The sequence below is a fragment of the Carcharodon carcharias genome, chromosome 7 (genome assembly GCF_017639515.1).
Source record: "Carcharodon carcharias isolate sCarCar2 chromosome 7, sCarCar2.pri, whole genome shotgun sequence".
Lineage (NCBI taxonomy): Eukaryota > Metazoa > Chordata > Chondrichthyes > Lamniformes > Lamnidae > Carcharodon > Carcharodon carcharias.
The window spans coordinates 115,127,116-115,147,384 of NC_054473.1; the positions used below are offsets into that span (position 1 = coordinate 115,127,116).

The 20,269-nt window shown below is 44.3% G+C and overlaps 1 protein-coding gene across 2 annotated transcripts in view; it reads left to right on the forward strand.

Moving 5' to 3' along the window:
- The window catches only part of elmo3 (engulfment and cell motility 3), a 238,284-nt gene that overhangs the window by 212,595 nt on the left and 5,420 nt on the right, over positions 1–20,269 (forward strand). For both annotated transcript variants that reach the window (XM_041192089.1, XM_041192088.1), the window contains 3 exons: positions 9,569–9,681; positions 14,469–14,573; positions 15,632–15,714. In XM_041192089.1, coding sequence (XP_041048023.1) covers positions 9,569–9,681; positions 14,469–14,573; positions 15,632–15,714 — 301 coding nt within the window. The remainder of the gene's footprint in view (positions 1–9,568; positions 9,682–14,468; positions 14,574–15,631; positions 15,715–20,269) is intronic.

Here is a 20,269-nt window from a genome sequence, read left to right on the forward strand (position 1 = left end):
AGTGAATGGGGAGGTTATTGGTCCATTTTAACTGTTTACAGTGAGAGTGAATGGGTGGGGGTTTGGTCCATTTTAACTGTTTACAATGATTGAATGAGGAGGTTATTGGTCCATTTTAACTGTTTACAGTGAGAGTGAATGGGGAAGGGTTTGGTCCATTTTACAGTTTACAGCGAGAGTGAATGGGGAGGGGTTTGGATGATTTTAAATGTTTACAGTGGGAGTGAATGGGTAGGGGTTTCAACCTTTTAAATGTTTACACTGGAAGTGAATTGGGAGGGGTTTGATCTATGTTAACTGTTTGCAGTGGAAGTGAATGGGGAGGGGTTTGGACCATTTTAAAGTTTACAATGAGAATGAATGGAGAGCAGTTTGGTACATTTTAACTGTTTACAATGGGAGTGAATTGGGAGGGGTTTGGTCCATTTTAAATGTTTACTTTGGGAGTGAATTGGGAGGGGTTTGTTCCATTTTAACTGTTTACAGTGTGAGTGAATGGGGAGGTGTTTGGACCATTTTAACTGTTTACAGAGAGTGAATGGTGAGGGGTTTGGTCCATTTTAACTGTTTACATTGAGTGAATGGGGAGGGGTTTGGTCCATTTTAAATGTTTGCAGTGGGAGTGAATGAGGAGGTGTTTCGACCACTTTACCTGTTTACAGAGAGTGAATGGGGAGGGGTTTGGTCCATTTTAACTGTTTACATTGAGAGTGAATGGGGAGGGGTTTGGTCCATTTTAACTGTTTACAATGGGAGTGAAAGGCGAGGGGTTTTATCTATTATATCTGTTTACAAAGGGAGTGAATGTGGAGGGGTTTGATCTATGTTAAATGTTTGCAGTGGGAGTGAATGGGGAGGTGTTTGGTCCGTTTCAACTGTTTACACTGGGAGTGAATGGGTAGTGCTTTGGCCCATTTTAACTGTTTACACTGGGAGTGAATGGGGAGAGGTTTGGTCCATTTTAAATGTTTGCAGTGGGAGTGAATGGGGAGGGTTTTGATCCTTTTTAATTGTATATAATCAGTGAATGGGAAGGTGTTTGGTCCGTTTTTACTGTTTACAGTGGGAGTGAATGGGGAGGGGTTTGGACCAATTTAACAGTTTACATTGGGAGTTAATGGGGAGTGGTTTGGTCCATTTTAAATGTTAAAAAATGGGAGTGAATGGGGAGTGGTTTTTTCCATTTTAACTGTTTGCACTGGGAGTGAATGGGGAGGATTTTGGTCCATTTTAACTGTTTACAGTGGGAGTGATTGGGAGTGGTTTGGTCCATTTTAAATGTTTACAGTGAAAGTGAATGGGGAAGGGTTTGGTCCTATTTAAATATTTGCAGTGGGAGATAGTGGGGAGGGGTTTTGTCCATTTAAACTGTTTACAGTGAGTGAATGTGGAGGGGTTTGATCCATTTTTACTGTTTATACTGGGAGTGAATGGGGAGCGGTTTGGTCCGCTTTAACTGTTTACACTGGGAGTGAATGGGGAGGGATTTGGTCCATTTTAACTGTTTACATTGGGAGTGAATGGGGAGGGATTTGGTCCATTTTAACTGTTTACAGTGGGAGTGAATGGGGAGGGGTTTGGTCCGTTTTAACTGTTTACACTGGGAGTGAATGGGGTGGGGTTTGGTCCATTTTAACTGTTTACATTGGGAGTGAATGGGGAGCGATTTGGTCCATTTTAAATGTTAAAAAATGGGAATGAGAGGGGAAGGGTTTTGCCCATTTTAACTGTTTACAGTGGGAGTAATTGGGAAGATTTTGCTCCATTTTAACTGTTTACAGTGAGAGTGAATGGGCAGGGGTTTGGTCCATTTTAACTGTTTACAGTGAGTGAATGTGGAGGTTATTGGTCCATTTTAACTGTTTACAGTGAGAGTGAATGGGGAGGGGTTTGGTCAATTTTAACTGCTTAGAGAGGGAGTGAATGGGGAGGTTATTGGTCCATTTTAACTGTTTACAGCGAGAGTGAATGGGGAGGGATTTGGATCATTTTAAATATTTACAGTGGGAGTGAATGGGGAGGGGTTTGATCTATGTTAACTGTTTGCAGTGGAAGTGAATGGGGAGGTGTTTGGACCATTTTAAAGTTTACAATGAGACTGAATGGAGAGCAGTTTGGAACATTTTAACTGTTTACAGTGGGAGTGAATGAGGAAGGGTTTGGTCCAATTTAAATGTTTACAACGAGAGTGAATGGGGAGGTGTTTGGTCCATTTTAATTGTTTACATTGGGAATGAATAGGGATGGCTTAGGTCCATTTCAACCATTTACAGTGAGAGTAAATGGGAAGGGATTTGGAGCATCTTAACTGTTTACAGCGGGAGTGAATGGGAGGCGGTTTTGTCCATTTTAGCTCTTTACACTGGGATTTAACGGGTAGGGGTTTGGTCCATTTTAAATGTTTGCAGTGGGAGGGATTGGGGAGGATTTGGGTCCATTTTAAATGTTTACAGTGGGAGTGAATGGGGATGGGTTTGGTCCATTTTAACTGTTTAGACTGGGAGTGAATGTAGAGGAATTTGGTCCATTTTAACTGTTTACAGCGAGAGTGAATGGGGAGGGGTTTGGTCCTTTTTAAATATTTGCAGTGGGAGATAGTGGGGAGGGGTTTTGTCCATTTAAACTGTTTACAGTGAGTGAATGGGATGGTGTTTGATCCATTTTAACTTTTTATATTGTGAGTGAATGTGGAGCGGTTTGGTCCTCTTTAACTGTTTACACTGGGAGTGAATGGGGAGGGGTTTGGTCCATTTTAACTGCTTAAAGTGAGTGAATGTGGAGGGGTTTGATCCATTTTAACTGTTTTTACTGTGAGTGAATGTGGAGCGGTTTGGTCCTCTTTAACTGTTTACACTGGGAGTGAATGGGGAGGGGTTTGGTCCATTTTAACTGCTTAAAGTGAGTGAATGTGGAGGGGTTTGATCCATTTTAACTGTTTTTACTGTGAGTGAATGTGGAGCGGTTTGGTCCGCTTTAACTGTTTACACTGGGAGTGAATGGGGAGGGGTTTGGTCCATTTTAACTGTTTACAGTGGGAGTGAATGGGGAGGGGTTTGGTCCATTTGAACTGTTTACAATGGGAGTGAACGGCGAGGGGTTTTATCTATTATAACTGTTTGCAAAGGGAGTGAATGTGGTGGGGTTTGATCTATGTTAAATGTTTGCAGTGGGAGTGAATGGGGAGGTGTTTGGACCATTTTAAAGTTTACAGTGAGACTGAATGGGGAGCAGTTTGGTCCATTTTAACTGATTATACTGGGAGTGAATGTGGAGGGGTTTGGTCCATTTTAACTGTTTACAGCGAGTGAAAGGGGCGGGGTTTGGTCAATTTTAACCGTTTAGAGTGTGAGTGAATGGGAAGGATTTTGGTCCATTTTAACTGTTTACAGTGAGAGTGAATGGAAAAGGGTTTGGTCCATTTTAACTGTTTACTCTGAGTGAATGGGGAGGGGTTTGGTCCATTTTAAATGTTTGCAGTGGGAGTGAATGGGGAGGTGTTTGACCATTTTACCTGTTTACAGAGAGTGAATGGGGAGGGGTTTGATCCATTTTAACTGTTTACATTGACAGTGAATGGGGAGGGGTTTGGTCCATTTTAACTGTTTACAGTGAGAGTGAATGGGGAAGGGTTTGGTCCATTTTTACAGTTTACAGCAAGAGTAAATGGGGAGGGGTTTGGATGATTTTAAATGTTTACACTGGAAGTGAATGGGGAGGTGTTTGATCTATGTTAACTGTTTGCAGTGGAAGTGAATGTGGAGGGGTTTGGACCATTTTAACTGTTTACAGCGAGAGTGAATGGGGAGGGGTTTGGTCCTTTTTAAATATTTGCAGTGGGAGATAGTGGGGAGGGGTTTTGTCCATTTTAACTGTTTACAGTGAGAGTGAATGGTGAAGGGTTTGGTCCATTTTTACAGTTTACAGCGAGAGTGAATGGGGAGGCGTTTGGATGATTTTAAATGTTTACAGTGGGAGTGAATGGGTAGGGGTTTCAACCTTTTAACTGTTTGCAGTGGAAGTGAATGGGGAGGGGTTTGGACCATTTTAAAGTTTACAATGAGACTGAATGGAGAGCAGTTTGGTACATTTTAACTCTTTACAACGGGAGTGAATTGGGAGGGGTTTGGTCCATTTTAAATGTTTACAGTGGGAGTGAATGGGGAGGGGTTTGTTCCATTTTAACTGTTTACAGTGGGAGTGAATGGGGAGGTGTTTGGACCATTTTTACTGTTTACGGAGAGTGAATGGTGAGGGGTTTGGTCCATTTTAACTGTTTACATTGAATGAATGGGGAGGTCTTTGGTCCATTTTAAATGTTTGCAGTGGGAGTGAATGGGGAGGTGTTTGGACCATTTTACCTGTTTACAGAGAGTGAATGGGGAGGGGTTTGGTCCATTTTAACTGTTTACAGGGAGTGTGAATGGGGAGGGGTTTGGTCCATTTTAAATGTTTACAGTGGGAGTAAATGGGGAGGGGTTTGATCCATTTTAACAGTTTACAGTGGGAGTGAATGGGGAGGTGTTTGGACCATTTTAACTGTTTACAGAGAGTGAATGGTGAGGGGTTTGGTCCATTTTAACTGTTTACATTGAGTGAATGGGGAGGGATTTGGTCCATTTTAAATGTTTGCAGTGGGAGTGAATGGAGAGGTGTTTGGACCATTTTACCTGTTTACAGAGACTGAATGGGGAGGGGTTTGGTCCATTTTAACTGTTTACATTGAGAGTGAATGGGGAGGGGTTTGGTCCATTTCAACTGTTTACAGTGGGAGTGAATGGGGAGGGGGTTTGTCCATTTTAACTGTTTACAGTGGGAGTGAATGAGGAAGGGTTTGGTCCAATTTAAATGTTTACAACGAGAGTGAATGGGGAGATGTTTGGTCCATTTTAATTGTTTACACTGGGAGTGAATGGGGAGGGCTTAGGTCCATTTTAACCGTTTACAGTGAGAGTAAATGGGACGGGGTTTGATCCATCTTAACTGTTTACAGTGGGAGTGAATGGGAGGCGGTTTTGTCCATTTTTACTGTTTTCAGTGAGTGAATGGGGAGGGGTTTGGACCATCTTAACTGTTTACAGTGGGAGTGAATGTGAGGCAGTTTTGTCCATTTTAACTCTTTACACTGGGACTGAATGGGGAGGGGTTTGGTCCATTTTAAATGTTTGCAGTGGGAGTGAATGAGGAGGATTTTGGTCCATTTTAAATGTTTACAGTGGGTGTGAATGGGGAAGGGTTTGGACCAATTTAACTGTTTGCAGTTGGAGTGAATGGGTAGGGGTTTGGTCCATTTTGCATTTTTCTAGTGGGAATTAATGGGGAGGGGGTTGGTCCATTTTAACTGTTTAGACTGGGAGTGAATGGGGAGGAATTTGGTGCTTTTTAACTGTTTACAGTCAGTGAATGAGAAGGTGTTTGCTCCATTTTAACTGTTTACCGCGGGAGTGAATGGAGAGGGGTTTTGTCCATGTTAACTGTTTATTCTGGGAGTAAATGGGGATGAGTGTGGTCCATTTTAAATGTTTATTGTGAGAGTGAATGGGGAGAGGTTTGGTCCGTTTTAACTGTTTCCAGTGAGACTGAATGGGGAGGGGTTTGGACCAATTTAACTGTTTACGGTGGGAATGAATGGGGAGGGGTTTGGTCCATTTTAACTGTTTACACTAGGAGTGAATGGGGAGGAATTTGGTCCATTTTAAATGTTTACAATGAGTGAATGGTGAGGAAATTGATCCATTTTAAATGTTTGCAGTGGGAGTGAATGGGGAGGGGTTTTGTCCATTTACTGTTTACACTGGGACTGAATGGGGAGGCGTTTGGTCCATTTTAAATGTTTGCAGTGGGAGTAAATGGGGAGGGGTTTTGGCCATTTTAATTGTTTATACTGGGAGTGAATGGGGAGGAATTTTGTGCATTTTAACTGTTTACAGTCAGTGAATGGGAAGGTGTTTGCTCCATTATAACTGTTTACAGTGGGAGTGAATGGGCAGGGGTTTTGTTCATGTTAACTGTTTATACTGGGAATAAATTGTGATGGGTTTGGTCCATTTTCAGTGTTTATAATGAGAGTGAATGGGGAGTGCTTTGACCCATTTTAACTGTTTATACTGGAAGTAAATGGGGAGCGGTTTGATCCATTTTAAATGTTTGCACTGGGAGTGAATAGGGGCGATTTTGGTCCATTTTCACTGTTTCCAGTGAGACTGAATGGGGAAGGGTTTGGATCAATTTAACTGATTACATTGGGAGTGAATGGGGAGTGTTTTTGTCCATTTTAACTTTACAGTGAGTGAATGGGGAGGGGTTTGGTCCATTTTAAATATTTGCAGTGGGAGATAGTGGGGAGGGGTTTTGTCCATATTAACTGTTTACAGTGAGTGATTGGGATGGTGTTTGATCCATTTTAACTGTTTATACTGGGAGTGAAAGGGGAGGGGTTTGGTCCATTTTAACTGTTTATACTGGGAGTGAATGGGGAGAGTATGGTCCATTTTAAATGTTTGCAGTGGCAGTGAATGGGGAGGGGTTTGATCCTTTTTAACTGTATACAGTCACTGAATGGGGAGGGGTTTGGTCCGTTTTACCTGTTTACAGTGGGAGTGAATGGGGAGGGGTTTGGTCCATTTTAATTGTTTACACTGGGAGTGAATGGGGAGTGCTTTGGCCCATTTTAACTGTTTACACTGGGAGTAAATGGGGAGGAGTTAGGTCCATTTTAACTGTTTACAGTGGGAGTGAATGGGAGGCGGTTTTGTCCATTTTAACTGTTTACAGTGAGTGAATGGGGAGGGGTTTGGACCATCTTAATTGTTTACAGTGGGAATGAATGGGAGGCGGTTTTGTCCATTTTAACTCTTTACACTGGGAATGAATGGGGAGTGGTTTGGTCCATTTTAAATGTTTGCAGTGGGAGTAAATGGGGAGGGGTTTTGGCCATTTTAACTGTTTACACTGGGAGTGAATTGGGAGGAATTTTGTGCATTTTAACTGTTTACAGTCAGTGAATGGGAAGATGTTTGCTCCATTTTAACTGTTTATACTGGGAGTGAATGGGGTGGGATTTGCTCCATTTTAACTTTGTACTGGAATGAATGGGGAGGAATTTGGTCCTTTTTAACTGTTTACAGTCAGTGAATGGGAAGGTGTTTGATCGATTTTAACTGTTTACTGTGGGCCTAATGGACAGGGGTTTTGTCCATGTTAACTTTTTATACTGGGAATAAATTGAGGTGGGTTTGGTCCATTTTAAATGTTTATAGTGAGAGTGAATGGGGAGAGATTTGGTCCATTTTAACAGTTTATTTTGGGAGTGAATTGGGAGTGCTTTGGCCCATTTTAACTGTTTATACTGGAAGTAAATGGGGAGGAGTTTTGTCCATTTTAAATGTTTGCACTGGGAGTGAATGGGGACGATTTTGGTCCATTTTCACTGTTTCCAGTGAGACTGAATGGGGAGGGGTTTGGACCAATTTAACTGATTACATTGGGAGTGAATGGGGAGTGTTTTTGTCCATTTTAACTGTTTACAGTGAGTGTATGGGGAGTGTTTTTGTCCATTTTAGCTGTTTACAGTGAGTGAATGGGGAGGGGTTTGGTTCATTTTAAATATTTGCAGTGGGAGATAGTGGGGAGGAGTTTTGCCCATTTTAACTGTTTACAGTGAGTGAATGGGATGGTGTTTGATCAATTTTAACTGTTTATACTGGGAGTGAATGGGGAGGGGATTGGTCCATTTTAACTGTTTACATTGGGAGTGAATGGAGAGCGGTTTGGTCCATTTTAAATGTTAAAAAATGGGAGTGAGAGTGGAGGGGTTTTGTTCATTTTAACTGTTTACAGTGGGAGTGATTGGTAAGAGGTTTGGTCCATTTTAAATGTTTACACTGGGAGTGAATGGGGAGGGGTTTGGACCAATTTAACTGTTTTCATTGGGAGTTAATTGGGAGGATTTTGATCCATTTTAACTGTTTACACTCGGAGTGGATGGGGAGGGGTTAGGTCCATTTTTACTGTTTACATTGAGAGTGAATGGGGAGTGCTTTGGCCCATTTTTGCTGTTTACACTGGGAGTAAATGGGGAGGGGTTTGGACCATTTTCAATGTTTGCAGTGGGAATGAATGGGGAGGATTTTGGTCCATTTTAGCTTTTTACACTGGGAGTGGATGGGGAGGTGTTTGGACCCAATTTAACTGTTTACATTGGGAGTGAATGGGGAGTGCTTTGTTCTATTTTAACTGTTTACATTGGGAGTGAATGGGGAGGGATTTGGTCCATTTTGAATTTTTGCAGTGGGAATTACTGGGGAGGTGTTTGGTTCATTTTAAATGTTTACAGTGAGTGAAAGGGGTGGGTTTTGGTCCATTTTAACTGTTTAGATTGGGAGTGAATGGGGTGGGTTTTGGTCCATTTTAACTTTACAGTCAGTGAATTGGAAGGTGTTTGATCCATTTTAACTGTTTACGGTGGGAGTGAACAAGGAGGGGTTTTGTCCATGTTAACTGTTTATACTGGGAGTAAATGGGGATGGGTATGATCCATTTTAAATGTTTATAGTGAGAGTGAATGGGGAGGGGTTTGGTCCATTTTAAATCTTTGCAGTGGGAGTGAATGGGAAGGTGTTTGACCAATTTTAACTGTTTACACTGGGAGTGAATGGGGAGGATTTTGGTGTATTTTAACTGCTTACAGTGAGTGAATGGGAAGGTGTTTAATCCATTTTAACTGTTTACACTGGGAGTGAATGGGGTGGGGTTTGGTCCATTTTAACTGTTTGCAGTCAGTGAATGGGGATGGGTTTGGTCCGTTTTAACTGTTTACAGTGGGAGTGAATGGGGAGGGGTTTGGTCCATTTTAACTGTTTACAGTGGGAGTGAATGGGGAGGGGTTTGGACCTTTTTAACTGTTTACAGTGGGAGTGAATGGGGTGGGGTTTGGGGAGCAGAAATCAATATGCACTGTAGCAGGGGTTGGAAAGTTATTACCTCATACCCACAGTTAGCAGGGCTGGCTCCAGGTCTCAGGTTATTGCCACTGATGCCAGTGTTATGAATGGGCTGAGGTGTTGGGATCACTTGTCCCCTTTTTTTGTCCCCTCTCCAGTGATTCATGTGCCTGTAGTTCTGTACATATTAGCATAGGTGAAAGCAAGCTATGAGTTTCTTGAATTGTGTTGTAACCCATCTACATCTGCATTTAGCAGGGAGGATTTCCATGTCCCTACCCGACCCTAATTTTGTTGTGTTGAGGACAAAATCAGATCAGCCATGATCTTATTGACTAGAGTAGCAGGCTCGATGGGCCGAATGGCCAACTCCTGCTCCTAATTTATATGTTCACATATATGCTGGTATTAGATTTCACTTCAATGAAGAAAAATATTGAAGCAAGCTTTCAAATCAGTGAGAAAGTTCATTTTGGTTCATGGGTTTTCTTGCTGTCTATAGGTGCTTACTTGTGTTCATGTGTGCATCTTTGCGTGTCTCTGCATATTTGTGTGCACGTGTGTCTGCGTGGTGTTCTCATGTGCTTGTGTGGCAGAGGCTATTAACATACCTCTCTTCTATCACCCAGGGAGTTGAGGGAGAGACTGAAGCCAGAACTAATGGAACTGATCAAACAGCAGCGTCTGAACCGCCTGTGTGACGGGACACTTTTCCGTAAAATCAGCAGCAGGAGGCGCCAAGGTGGATACCCCCAGAACTGACAGGCCAACTAATGACGATTGGTTCATCCTTAGGCTCTTTATCTCTCTTTGTCTCATGAAGGAACTGGCCCTGGCCCTGGCCCTCTCTCCACTGCTGCCCAATGCCAGCCCCATTACAGCCCTCTGTAGTCCAGCCTAGCCCTATTACAGTCCTATCTAGTCTAGCCTAGCCCCATTACAGTCCTCTCTAGCCAGCAGGTCTGGCAGCATCGGCCGAGAAGAAAAGAGTTGACGTTTCGAGTCCTCATGACCCTTCGACAGAACTTGAGTTCGAGTCTAAGAAAGAGTTGAAATATAAGCTGGTTTAAGGTGTGGGGGGGTGGGGGGGGAGAGAGAGAGAGAGAGAGAAGTGGAGGGGGGTGGTGTGGTTGTAGGCAAAAGCCAACCACACCACCCCCCTCCACTTCTCTCTCTCTCTCTTTCCCCCCCCCACCCCCCAACACCTTAAACCAGCTTATATTTCAACTCTTTCTTGGACTCAAACTCAAGTTCTGTCGAAGGGTCATGAGGACTCGAAACGTCAACTCTTTTGTTCTCCGCCGATGCTGCCAGACCTGCTGAGTTTTTCCAGGTAATTCTGTTTTTGTTTTAGTCCCATTACAGTCCTCTCTCATCCAGCCTAGCCCCATTACAGTCCTATCTAGTCCAGCCTAGCCCCATTGCAGTCCTGGTCCCCCACCTGCATTTTACGACAAGCCCATGCAATCAGCTAGAGAGGGAGCCCTAGGTATCTTGTTTTATCCCATTTCCTGATCATTCTAAGGTCTTAAAGAGGTGGCCAATGAGGTAGAAGATGCATTGGAGTTAATTTTCCAAAATTCGCTAGATTCTGGAAAGGTTCCATCAGTCTGGAAAGTAGCAAATATAACCCCTCTGTTCAAGAAGGGAGGGAGGCAGAAAACAGGAAACTATAGGCCAGTTAGCTTGACGTCTGTCATGGGGAAGTTGTCAGAATTGATCATTAAGGAGGTTATAGTTGGGCACATTGAAGAGCGGAATCGGGAAGAGTCGGCATGGTTTTGTGAGAGGGAAATCATGTTTAACCAATTTATTGGAGTTCTTTGAAGGAGTACTATGCGCTGGATAAAGGGAAGCCTGTAGACGTACAGTACGTGGATTTCCAGAAGGCATTTGATAAGATGCCACATCAAAGGTTATTACAGAAAATAAAAGCTCATGGTGTAGAGGGTAACATATTAGTGTAGCTAGAAGATTGGCTGTTAATGGGTCTTTGTCTGATTGGCAGGATGTGATGAGTGGAGTCCCACAGAGATCTGCACTGGGGCCTCAAGTTTTTACAATTTATATCAATGGCTTAGATGAGGGGAGTGAAGACAAGGTAGCTAAATTTGCAAAAGAGACAAAGATAGGAAAGTACGTTGTGAAGAGGACATAAGGAGGTTGCATATAGATATAGATGGGCTCAGTGGGCAAAAATTTCACAAATGGAATATAGTGTGGGAAAATGTGAAGTTCACTTTGGCAGGAAGAATAAAAAAACAGAATATTACTTAAATGGAGAATGACTGCAGAATTCCGAGGTGCGGAGGGATCCAAGTGTTCTAGTACGAGTCACAAAAAGTTAGTATGCAGGTACAGCAAGTAATTAAGAAGGCTAATGGAATGCTATCCTTTATTATGAGAGGAATTGAACATAAAAGTTAGGCTAATATGCTTCAGTTATATAGGGCATTGGTGAGACCACATCTCGAATACTATGTGCAGTTTAGGCCTTCTTATTTAAGGAAGGCTGTAAATGTGTTGGAGGCGGTTCAGAGGAGGTTTACTGTATTGATACCTGGAATGAGCAGGCTTTCTTATGAGGATTGTTTGGACAAGCTGGACTTGTTTCCACTGAAGCTTAGAGGATTGAGGGGTGACTTGATTGAAGTATATAAAATCCTGAACAGCCTTGACAAGGTGGCTTTGGAAAGGATGTTTCACCTTGTGGGTGAGTCCAGAACTAGGGGGCACTGTTTTAAAATTAGGGTTCGCCGTTTTAGGGCGGAGATGAGGAGAATTTTTTTCTCTTCGAGGGTTGTTCGACTTTGGAATTCTCTGCCTCAGAAGGTGGTGGAAGCGGGGTCATTGAATACTTTTAAGATGGATTCTTAAGGCGAGAGAATCGAAGGTTATTAGAGGTAGTTGGGAATGTGGAATTCAAAACACAAACAGATCAGCCATGACCTTATTGATCGGCAGAGCAGGCTCGAGGGGCCGAATGGCCTGCTTCTGCATCTATTTCTTAAGTTCGTATTGGAAATGCCCCCATGCTCCCTCAACAGAAATTGGAAATAGTGCCTCAAATCTCTCTCTGGCCTGAATGGTTCAATTATTGATGTGTTGAGTGATGAGCCATGGTGGTCATTTTGTTGCCTTTCTCCCCTCCCACTAACCCCCTAGTTTTCTACTGATAGCAGTGAGTGGGCTACAGTTCCGCAGGTGCTAGTAACATTTTGGTCCTTAGTATCTTTGGGTTAGAGAGAGAGAGAGAGAGAAAACAGTTGCACAAGATTCCCAGTATTGATGGCTGCCCAGTGATGCACCTCATGTTGGAATATCCACAGGAAGGTGCTGCCCAGAGTCACAGCTGAAGAATGGGTACTTGGGTGAGGTTCTGTGGATTGCACCCAGTGAGAGGCAACACCTTTAGGAGAGGAAGGAAGAAATCTGTGATTGTGGCGGGAAGAGTTGGAAAAACCGAGAATAAAGCCAATCTGTGCTGTAAAGAGGCAATTTAACAAGTTAATGAACCGTGAAAGGACAACAACAACTTATATTTATATAGTATCTTTGATATAGTAAAATGCTCCAAGGTGCTTCACAGGAGTGTTATAATGCAGCATTTAACACTGCACCACATGAAATATTAGGTCAGGTGACCAAAAGCTTGGTCAAAGAGGTTGCTTTTAAGGAGTGTCTTAAAAAAGGAGAGTGAGATGGAGAGGTGTGGGGAGGGTATTCCAGGGCTTGGGGCCTAGGCAGCCACCAATGATGGAGTGATTAAAATCAGGGATGCACCAGAGGCTGAACTTAGAGAAGTGCAGCAAGCTTGGGGGTTTGTGGGGCAGGAGGAGCTTGCAGAGAGGTGGGGGCAGGAGGCCATGGAGGAATTTGAAAACAAGGATGAGGGACGATATAGGCTCTTGTATATATGACGGAGAGTTTTAATGTTCATGATTAAGCCCAAGGTGTTTTATTTTAAGGGTTGGCCCCACCCGTGTGACTTTTTGCTGCTGCCTGCCTTTGAGCTTTGACATAGCTAACGGTTAGGGTTAAAGGTCAGATGCGTGGCCTCCTTTAGAGAAGGTGTTGTGGTAAAACTGACAGAGTAGTTTGCACAGAGGAAATAAATTGTCCTGACAGTGTGGGGGGTGAGGGGGCAGAGGGCGGGCAGCATTTATAGCTGTTCACTGCTTCCACTGACAGCATTTCATTGCTGTGAAGTGACAGATTAGAGACTAGAGCTAATGTATGGCACTAGCCCTCAAGGGGATGTGGGGGAGGGCTGGGGTCAAGGAGAGATCAATGTGATTAAAATTGAAAATCTAAGCTGTGTCCTCTGAAAGCTGCGGTGCCTCATTGAAAGCATGTGTCGTTGCACCTTGTTTGGGCACTTTTCAATTTCCATCCTGGTGTTCATACGATCAGATTTAATTGGAATTGGCAGCCCTGTTCCAAACAGGCTGTAAATCACCTGCTTTGAACCTTGCCCACAGCAGCTGCCACTGCAGGCCGACCTGCATCGGCTCGAGCTGTTCGACTATGAGGGATTTTGATCTGTTGCTGCCAATTAGTGGAAACACAATGAGCCAGGATAATTTTGCATTGTCCTCAATGTTCCTGTCAGGATCGGGAGGGGGTCAATCAATTTAGTCAAGGGGCCGGCTTTATATTAGCTGGGAATGGAATTGACCATGGGCAGAATTTCAGAGCTCAGGCTATAACTAGGTTCTATCTATCAGGAAAGACTGAACAGGCTGAGGCACTTCTCTCTTGATCTGATAGAAATCATGAAGATTACGACAGGGTTTAATAGGCTAGATGTAAAGGAGTTGTTTGTACTCAGGGGAGATCAAATTCATAGGCCATCAATATAAGACAGTCACAAAAAAGTCCAGTAGGGAATTCAGGCAAAATTCTTTACTCAGACAGTGATAAGAATGTGGAACACGCTACCACCGGGCATATTTGGTGAATAGATACATTTAAGGGAAAACTAAAGAAGTACACGAAGGAGAAAGGAATAAAAGGATATGCTGATAGAGTGAGCTGCAATATTGTAGGAGGTCGAACAGAGCAACATAGGACAGAAGTAGGCCATTTGGCCCATCGAGTCTGCTCAGCCATCAAACTGATCATGCCTGAACATCTACCTCTATGCCATTTTTCCCCAATATCCCCATATCCCTTGATGTGATTGGTATCCAGAAATGTATTGATTTCTGTTTTGAACATGCTCAATGATTGAGTTTCCACAGCCCTCTGAGATAGTCAATTCCTTGTGTGAAACATAGTCACTGGCACAGATTATTTGGGCCGAATGGCTCGTTTCTGTGCTGTAAATTCTATGGAATGCAGGCTGGGCATTGAATGGGCACTCAAGTGGGCGCCAGTGTGAAATCAGATCCAAGGTTGATACCTGCTAACTTGGGTATCAAATGGGATGCTGGCATTTCTCTAGCAGCCATCAGTTGCCCAAGGGGTTGAATGAGGAGTGCAGCAGAAGTGCAAAGGGTTAACCTTTTACTTTATTTAATCTGACAGACAAGCTGTGGTACTGTCGCCTGTCACCCAATCACAAAGTGCTTCACTACGGAGATGTGGAGGAAGGAGGTGACAATCCAGCCATCGAATGTCTACAGGAGAAGAGTGCGTACTGCTTCCGGAATATTCCAGAAACAAATTTCATCTTGGCTCTCCATAAAAATGAGTTGTGAAAAATGTGTATTTTAGTTGAGATGAACAGTTAGAATTGGAACTTGCTATAACACAGAATGGTTGCAGCGTAGCATGGATTGTTTTAAGGGGAGGATGATAAGTAAATGGGAGAAAAGGAATAGAAAGATATGCTGATAGAGTGAGATGAGGAGGAAGAGGTTTGTGTGCAGCATTAACTCAGACAGAGACCAGTTGGGCCAAATGGCCTGTTTCTGAGCTCAATACTGAATGTCATTCAAAGAAGGTGACAATCTAAAGACTGCAGTCACTGTGTTCCAGAGTAATTCACTGGGTGGCCTGCTCTGAGGTGCTTTGACCAGATCTTTTATCTGCTGCCAATTGAAATATGTACTTATTGTCTCTACTCTTTATCCTAACCAATTCCATACCCATGTCCCAGTGGTGACATCATACATAGGTGACAAACTGGTCACATCACCAATCGTGGTGACACCTGAGGTTCAGGACAATGTGATTACATGGATAGGTGACACGATGGTGACATATTTCACATCTTTGTTTTCAAGTTGTTTTAGGAAAGATAGTATCCCTTTAAGCATGAAGGAACAAATTTCTATTCAGCAGGTTGTTGTGATCTGGAATGCACTGCCTGAAAGGGTGATGAAGCAGATTCAGTAGTAACATTCAAAATGGAATTGAATAACTTCTTAAGGGAAAAAATGATATGGCTATGGGAAAAGAGCAGGGGAGTGGGATTTAGTTGGACAACTCTATCAATGAGCTGGCTCAGGCATGATGGGCCAAATGGCCCCCTCCTGTGCCATATCACTCCATGATTCAAATTGTTTTCAGGCCAGGTTCTAGCTAGAGGCCTGTATCTCAGACACAGATGGGACATAATATAAATTCACTGGAATTGGTGAACATGCCTGAAACCTTGGTAGAATTTGAGGTGGGATGGACTGAATGGATGAATGCTGAACTGCAGCACCAGCTGATAAAACACTTTTGTCTTGCCTCCCTTGCAGTTCCTGTGGCTGATATTAAGGCTCTAGTGACTGGAAAGGACTGTCCCCACATGAAGGAAAAGAGCACACTGAAACAGAACCGGGTGAGTATAGGGAGGCGGAAGCGTAAACATCACGAAGACCTGATGGAACATGACCCATCTCCCAGCCCCAGATTTACCATGCTGGTGGACAGGTATCCTATGAGTCACCCTGTATTAGGCGAGCTGGTGGCTGTGTCTTCAGAACACTCACTGGTGCCTTAAAATGGCTCCAGTGTTGGCACTGTCTGAACATTCAGGTGGGCTTCAGGTAAAAATCAAACCCTGGAGATGCCCTGGGGCCTGCTGTCCATCCCAAGGTTAATATAACAATTGGAATAATTCATTGAGTAGAGAGCTGTCAATGTGAGTTACCTCAGATCACAGTCCATAAACTGCTCAAACCATGCTCCAGTAATCTGAGGTCAGGTGACATTGTCCCTGAAAGTATAGCCTCAACAACAACTTGCATTTATGTAGTGCCTTTAATGAAGTAAAATGTCCCAAAGCACTTCATGGGAAGGTTAGCAAACAGAATTTGACACTGAGCCTCATAAGGTAATATTAGGACAGGTGACCAAAGGTTTGGCCAAAGAGGTTAAGTTGTATGGAGAAATGTAAAAAAAAGTCGGAGAGGTTTAGGGAGGAAATCCCAGAGCTTGGAGCCCAGGCAGCTGAAGGCACAGCCACCAGTGGTGGAGCGATGGAAATTGGAGGTGCACAAGTGGTCAGAACTAGAGGAGTGCAGATATCTCGGAGGGCTGTAGAGCTGGAGGAGGCTACAGAGATAGGGATGAATGAGGTTATGGAGGGATGAGAATTTTAAAATCAAAGTGTTGCCTCATAAAGCTCTCAAATCCACTTGTTCCTGTGCATTGTAAACAAGTGTCCCAGCAGCCTAGAAAACTATTGACAATCTGTCCTGTAAACCTAAAAACAGAACACACTCCAAATACACTGCAGGTGTCAGTCAGGTCTCTGGAGTGGGACTTGAACCCACAACCTCCTGACTCAGAGCTGAGAAATCACCATATCATCTATTTTTGCTGCTGAATGAAGGATAAGTATTAACTGAGACACCAGGGGGAATCCCTACTCTTTTGAATAGTGCCATGGGGCCTTTCCTGATCACTGAATTTACATCAAGGACCCTTCTGTGACCATTTGGTTTCCATGCCTTGCACTCCTTGCAGTTGTTCTTTATTCTTTCTTGGGATGTGGGTGTTGCTGGCAAGGCCAGCATTTGTTGTCTATCCCTAATTGCCCTTGAACTGAGTGGCTTGCCCAGCCATTTCTGAGGGCAGTTAAGAATCAACTACATTGCTGTGGATCTGGAGTCACATGTAGGCCAGACCAGGTAAGGATGGCAGATTTCCTTTTTTTAAAATTCATTCATGGGATGTGGGCTTTGCTGGCTGGGCCAACATTTATTGCCCATCCTTAGTTGCCCTTGAGCAGGTGGTGGTGAGCTGCCTTCTTGAACTGCTGCAGTCCATGTGGTGTAGGTACACACACAGTGCTGTTAGGGAGGGAGTTCCAGGATTTTGACCCAACGACAGTGAAGGAACGGCGATATATTTCCAAGTCAGAATGGCGAATGGCTTGGAGGGGAACTTCCATTTATCTGCTGCCCTTGTCCTTCTAGGTGGTAGTGGTCGTGAGTTTGGAAGGTGCTGTCTAATGAGCCTTGGTGAATTCCTGCAGTGCATCTTGTAGATGGTACACACTGCTGCTACTTTGCGTCGGTAGTGGAGGGAGTGAATGTTTGTGGTGCCAATCAAGTAGGCTGCTTTGTCCTGGTCAGTGTCCAGCTTCTTCAGTGTTGTAAGAGCTGCACTCATCCAGGCAAGTGGGGAGTATTCCATCAAATTCCTGACTTGTGTCTTGTAGATGGTGGACAGGCTTTGGGGAGTCAGGGGGTGAGTTACTTGCTGCAGGATTCTTAGCCTCTGATCTGCTCTTGTAGCCACAGTATTTATATGGCTAGCTCAGTTCAGTTTCTGGTCAATGGTAACCCCAGGATATTAATAGTGGGGGATTCAGTGATCGTAATGCTATTGAACATCAAGGGGCGATGGTTCAATTCTCTCTTGTTGGAGATGGCCATCGCCTGACACTTGTGTGGTGCAAACGTTACTTGCCACTTGTCAGCTCAAGCCTGGATATTGTCCAGGTCTTACTGCGTTTGGGCATGGACTGCTTCAGTGTCTGAGTCACGAATGGTGCTAAACAACCAGCGGATAGTTTCCCCCGATTCCCATTGACTCCAGTTTTGCTAGGGCCTCTTGATGCCACACGCGGTCAAATGCTGCCTTGATGTCAAGGGCAGTCACTCTCACCTCACTTCGGGAGTTCAGCTCTATTGTCCATGTTTGAACCAAGGCTGTAATGAGGTCAGGAGCTGAGTGGCCCTGGCGGAACCCAAACTGGGCGTCAATGTGCAGCTTATTGCTAAGCAAGTGCCCTTTGATAGCACTGATGACGCCTTCCATTACTTTACTGATGATCGAGAGTAGGCTGATATGATGGTAATTGGCAGGGTTGGATTTGTCCTGCGTTTTGTGTACAGGACATACCTGGTCTATTTTCCGCATAGCCAGGTAGATGCCAGTGTTGTAGCTTAGCTAGGGGTGGAGCACAAGTCTTCAGTACTATTGCCAGAATGTTGTCAGGGCCCATAGCCTTTGCAATATCCAGTGCCTTCAGCCACTTCTTGATACCACATGGAGTGAATCGAATTGGCTGAAGACTGGCATCTGTGATGCCGAGGACCTCTAGAGGAGGCTGAAATGGATCATCCACTCAGCACTTCTGGCTGAAGATTGTTGTGAATGCTTCAGCCTTATCTTTTGCACTGCTGTGCTCGGCTCCCCCATCATTGAGGATGGGGATATTTGTGGAGCCTCCTCCTCCAGTGAGTTGTTTAATTGTCCACCACCATTCACAACTGGATGTAGCTGGACTGCAGGGGATAGATCTGATCAGTTGGTTGTAGGATTGCTTAGCTCTGTCTATCTTGCTGCTTATGTTATTTGGCACATAAGTAGCCCTGTTTTATAGCTTCACCAGGTTGACACCTCATTTTTAGGTATGCCTGGTGCTGCTCTTCACATGCCCTCCTGCACCCTCCATTGAACCAGTGTTGATCCCCTGGCTTGATGGTAATGGTAGAGTGGGGGATATGGCGGGCCATGAGGTGACAGATTATGTTTGAGTACAATTCTGCTGCTGCTGATGGCCCACAGCACCTCATGGATGCCCAGTCTTGAGTTGCTAGACCTGATTGAAATCTACCTCATTTAGCACGGTGGTAGTGCCACACAACACAATGGAGGGTATCCTCAATGTGAAGGTGGGACTTCGTCTCCACAAGGACTGTGTGGTGGTCATTCCTACCATTGGAGGTTGGTGAGGATGAGGTCAAGTGTTTTTCCCTCTTGTTGATTCCCTCACCACCTGCCACAGACCCAGTTTGGCAGCTATGTAATTTAGGACTCGGCCAGTAGTGGTGCTACTGAGCCACTCTTGGTGATGGACATTGAAGTCCCCACCCAGAGTATATTCTGTGTCCTTGCCACCCTCAGTGCTTCCTCCAAGTGATGTTCAACGTGGAGAGCACTCCATGCGGTGGGTGGTAATCAGCAGGACGTTTCCTTGCCCATGATTTGACCTGATGCCATGAGACTTCATGGGGCCTGGATTCGACATTGAGGACCCCCAGGGCAACTCCCTCCCAACTGTATACCACTGTGCCGCCACCTCTGCTGGGTCATCCTGCCAGTGGAACAGGACATATCCAGAGATTGTGATGGTGGAGTCTGGGACATTATCTAAAAGGTACGATTCCGTGAGGATGACTATGTCGGGCTGTTGCTTGGCTAGTCTGTCAGACAGGTCTCCCAATTTTGGCACTAGCCCCCAGATGTTAGCAAGGAGGACTTTGCAGTGTCGACAGGGCTGAGTTTGCCATTGTCGTTTCTGGTGCCTATGTTGCTGCCAGGTGATCTGTCTGGTTTCAACAGTTTATTACAACTTGTGGCTTGCGTTTCAGAGTCAACCACATATTGCTGTGGGTCTGGAGTCACATGTAGGCCAGACCAGACCAGGTAAGGACAACAGATTTCCTTCCCTAAAGGGGCATTGGTGAACCAGATGGGTTTTTACAACAGTCGACAATGGTTTCATGGTCATCATTGGACTTTTAATTCCAGATTTTTTATTGAATTCAAATTCCACCTCTGCCGTGGTGGGATTCAAACCCAGGCCACCAGAACATTACCCTGGGTCTCTGGGTTACGAGTCCAGCAACAATACCACTACACCATCCCCTTCCCTAAAGGGCATTACGAACCAGACGAGTTTTTACAACAATAGTTTCATGGTCACCATTACTGAGACTGGCTTTATATTCCAGATTTTATTAATTGAATTTAGATTCCACCAGTTGCCATGGTGGGATTTGAACCTGTACCCCCAGAGGATTAGCCTGGGCATCTGGATTACTAGCCCAGTGATGTTACCAATACATCACCAACTCCCCAGTATCAGCCCAGTGATTGGATGTACATGGGCCTGTATCTGTGGGATGCTAGGAAAGGGGCAGGGCAGGGATGGGCAT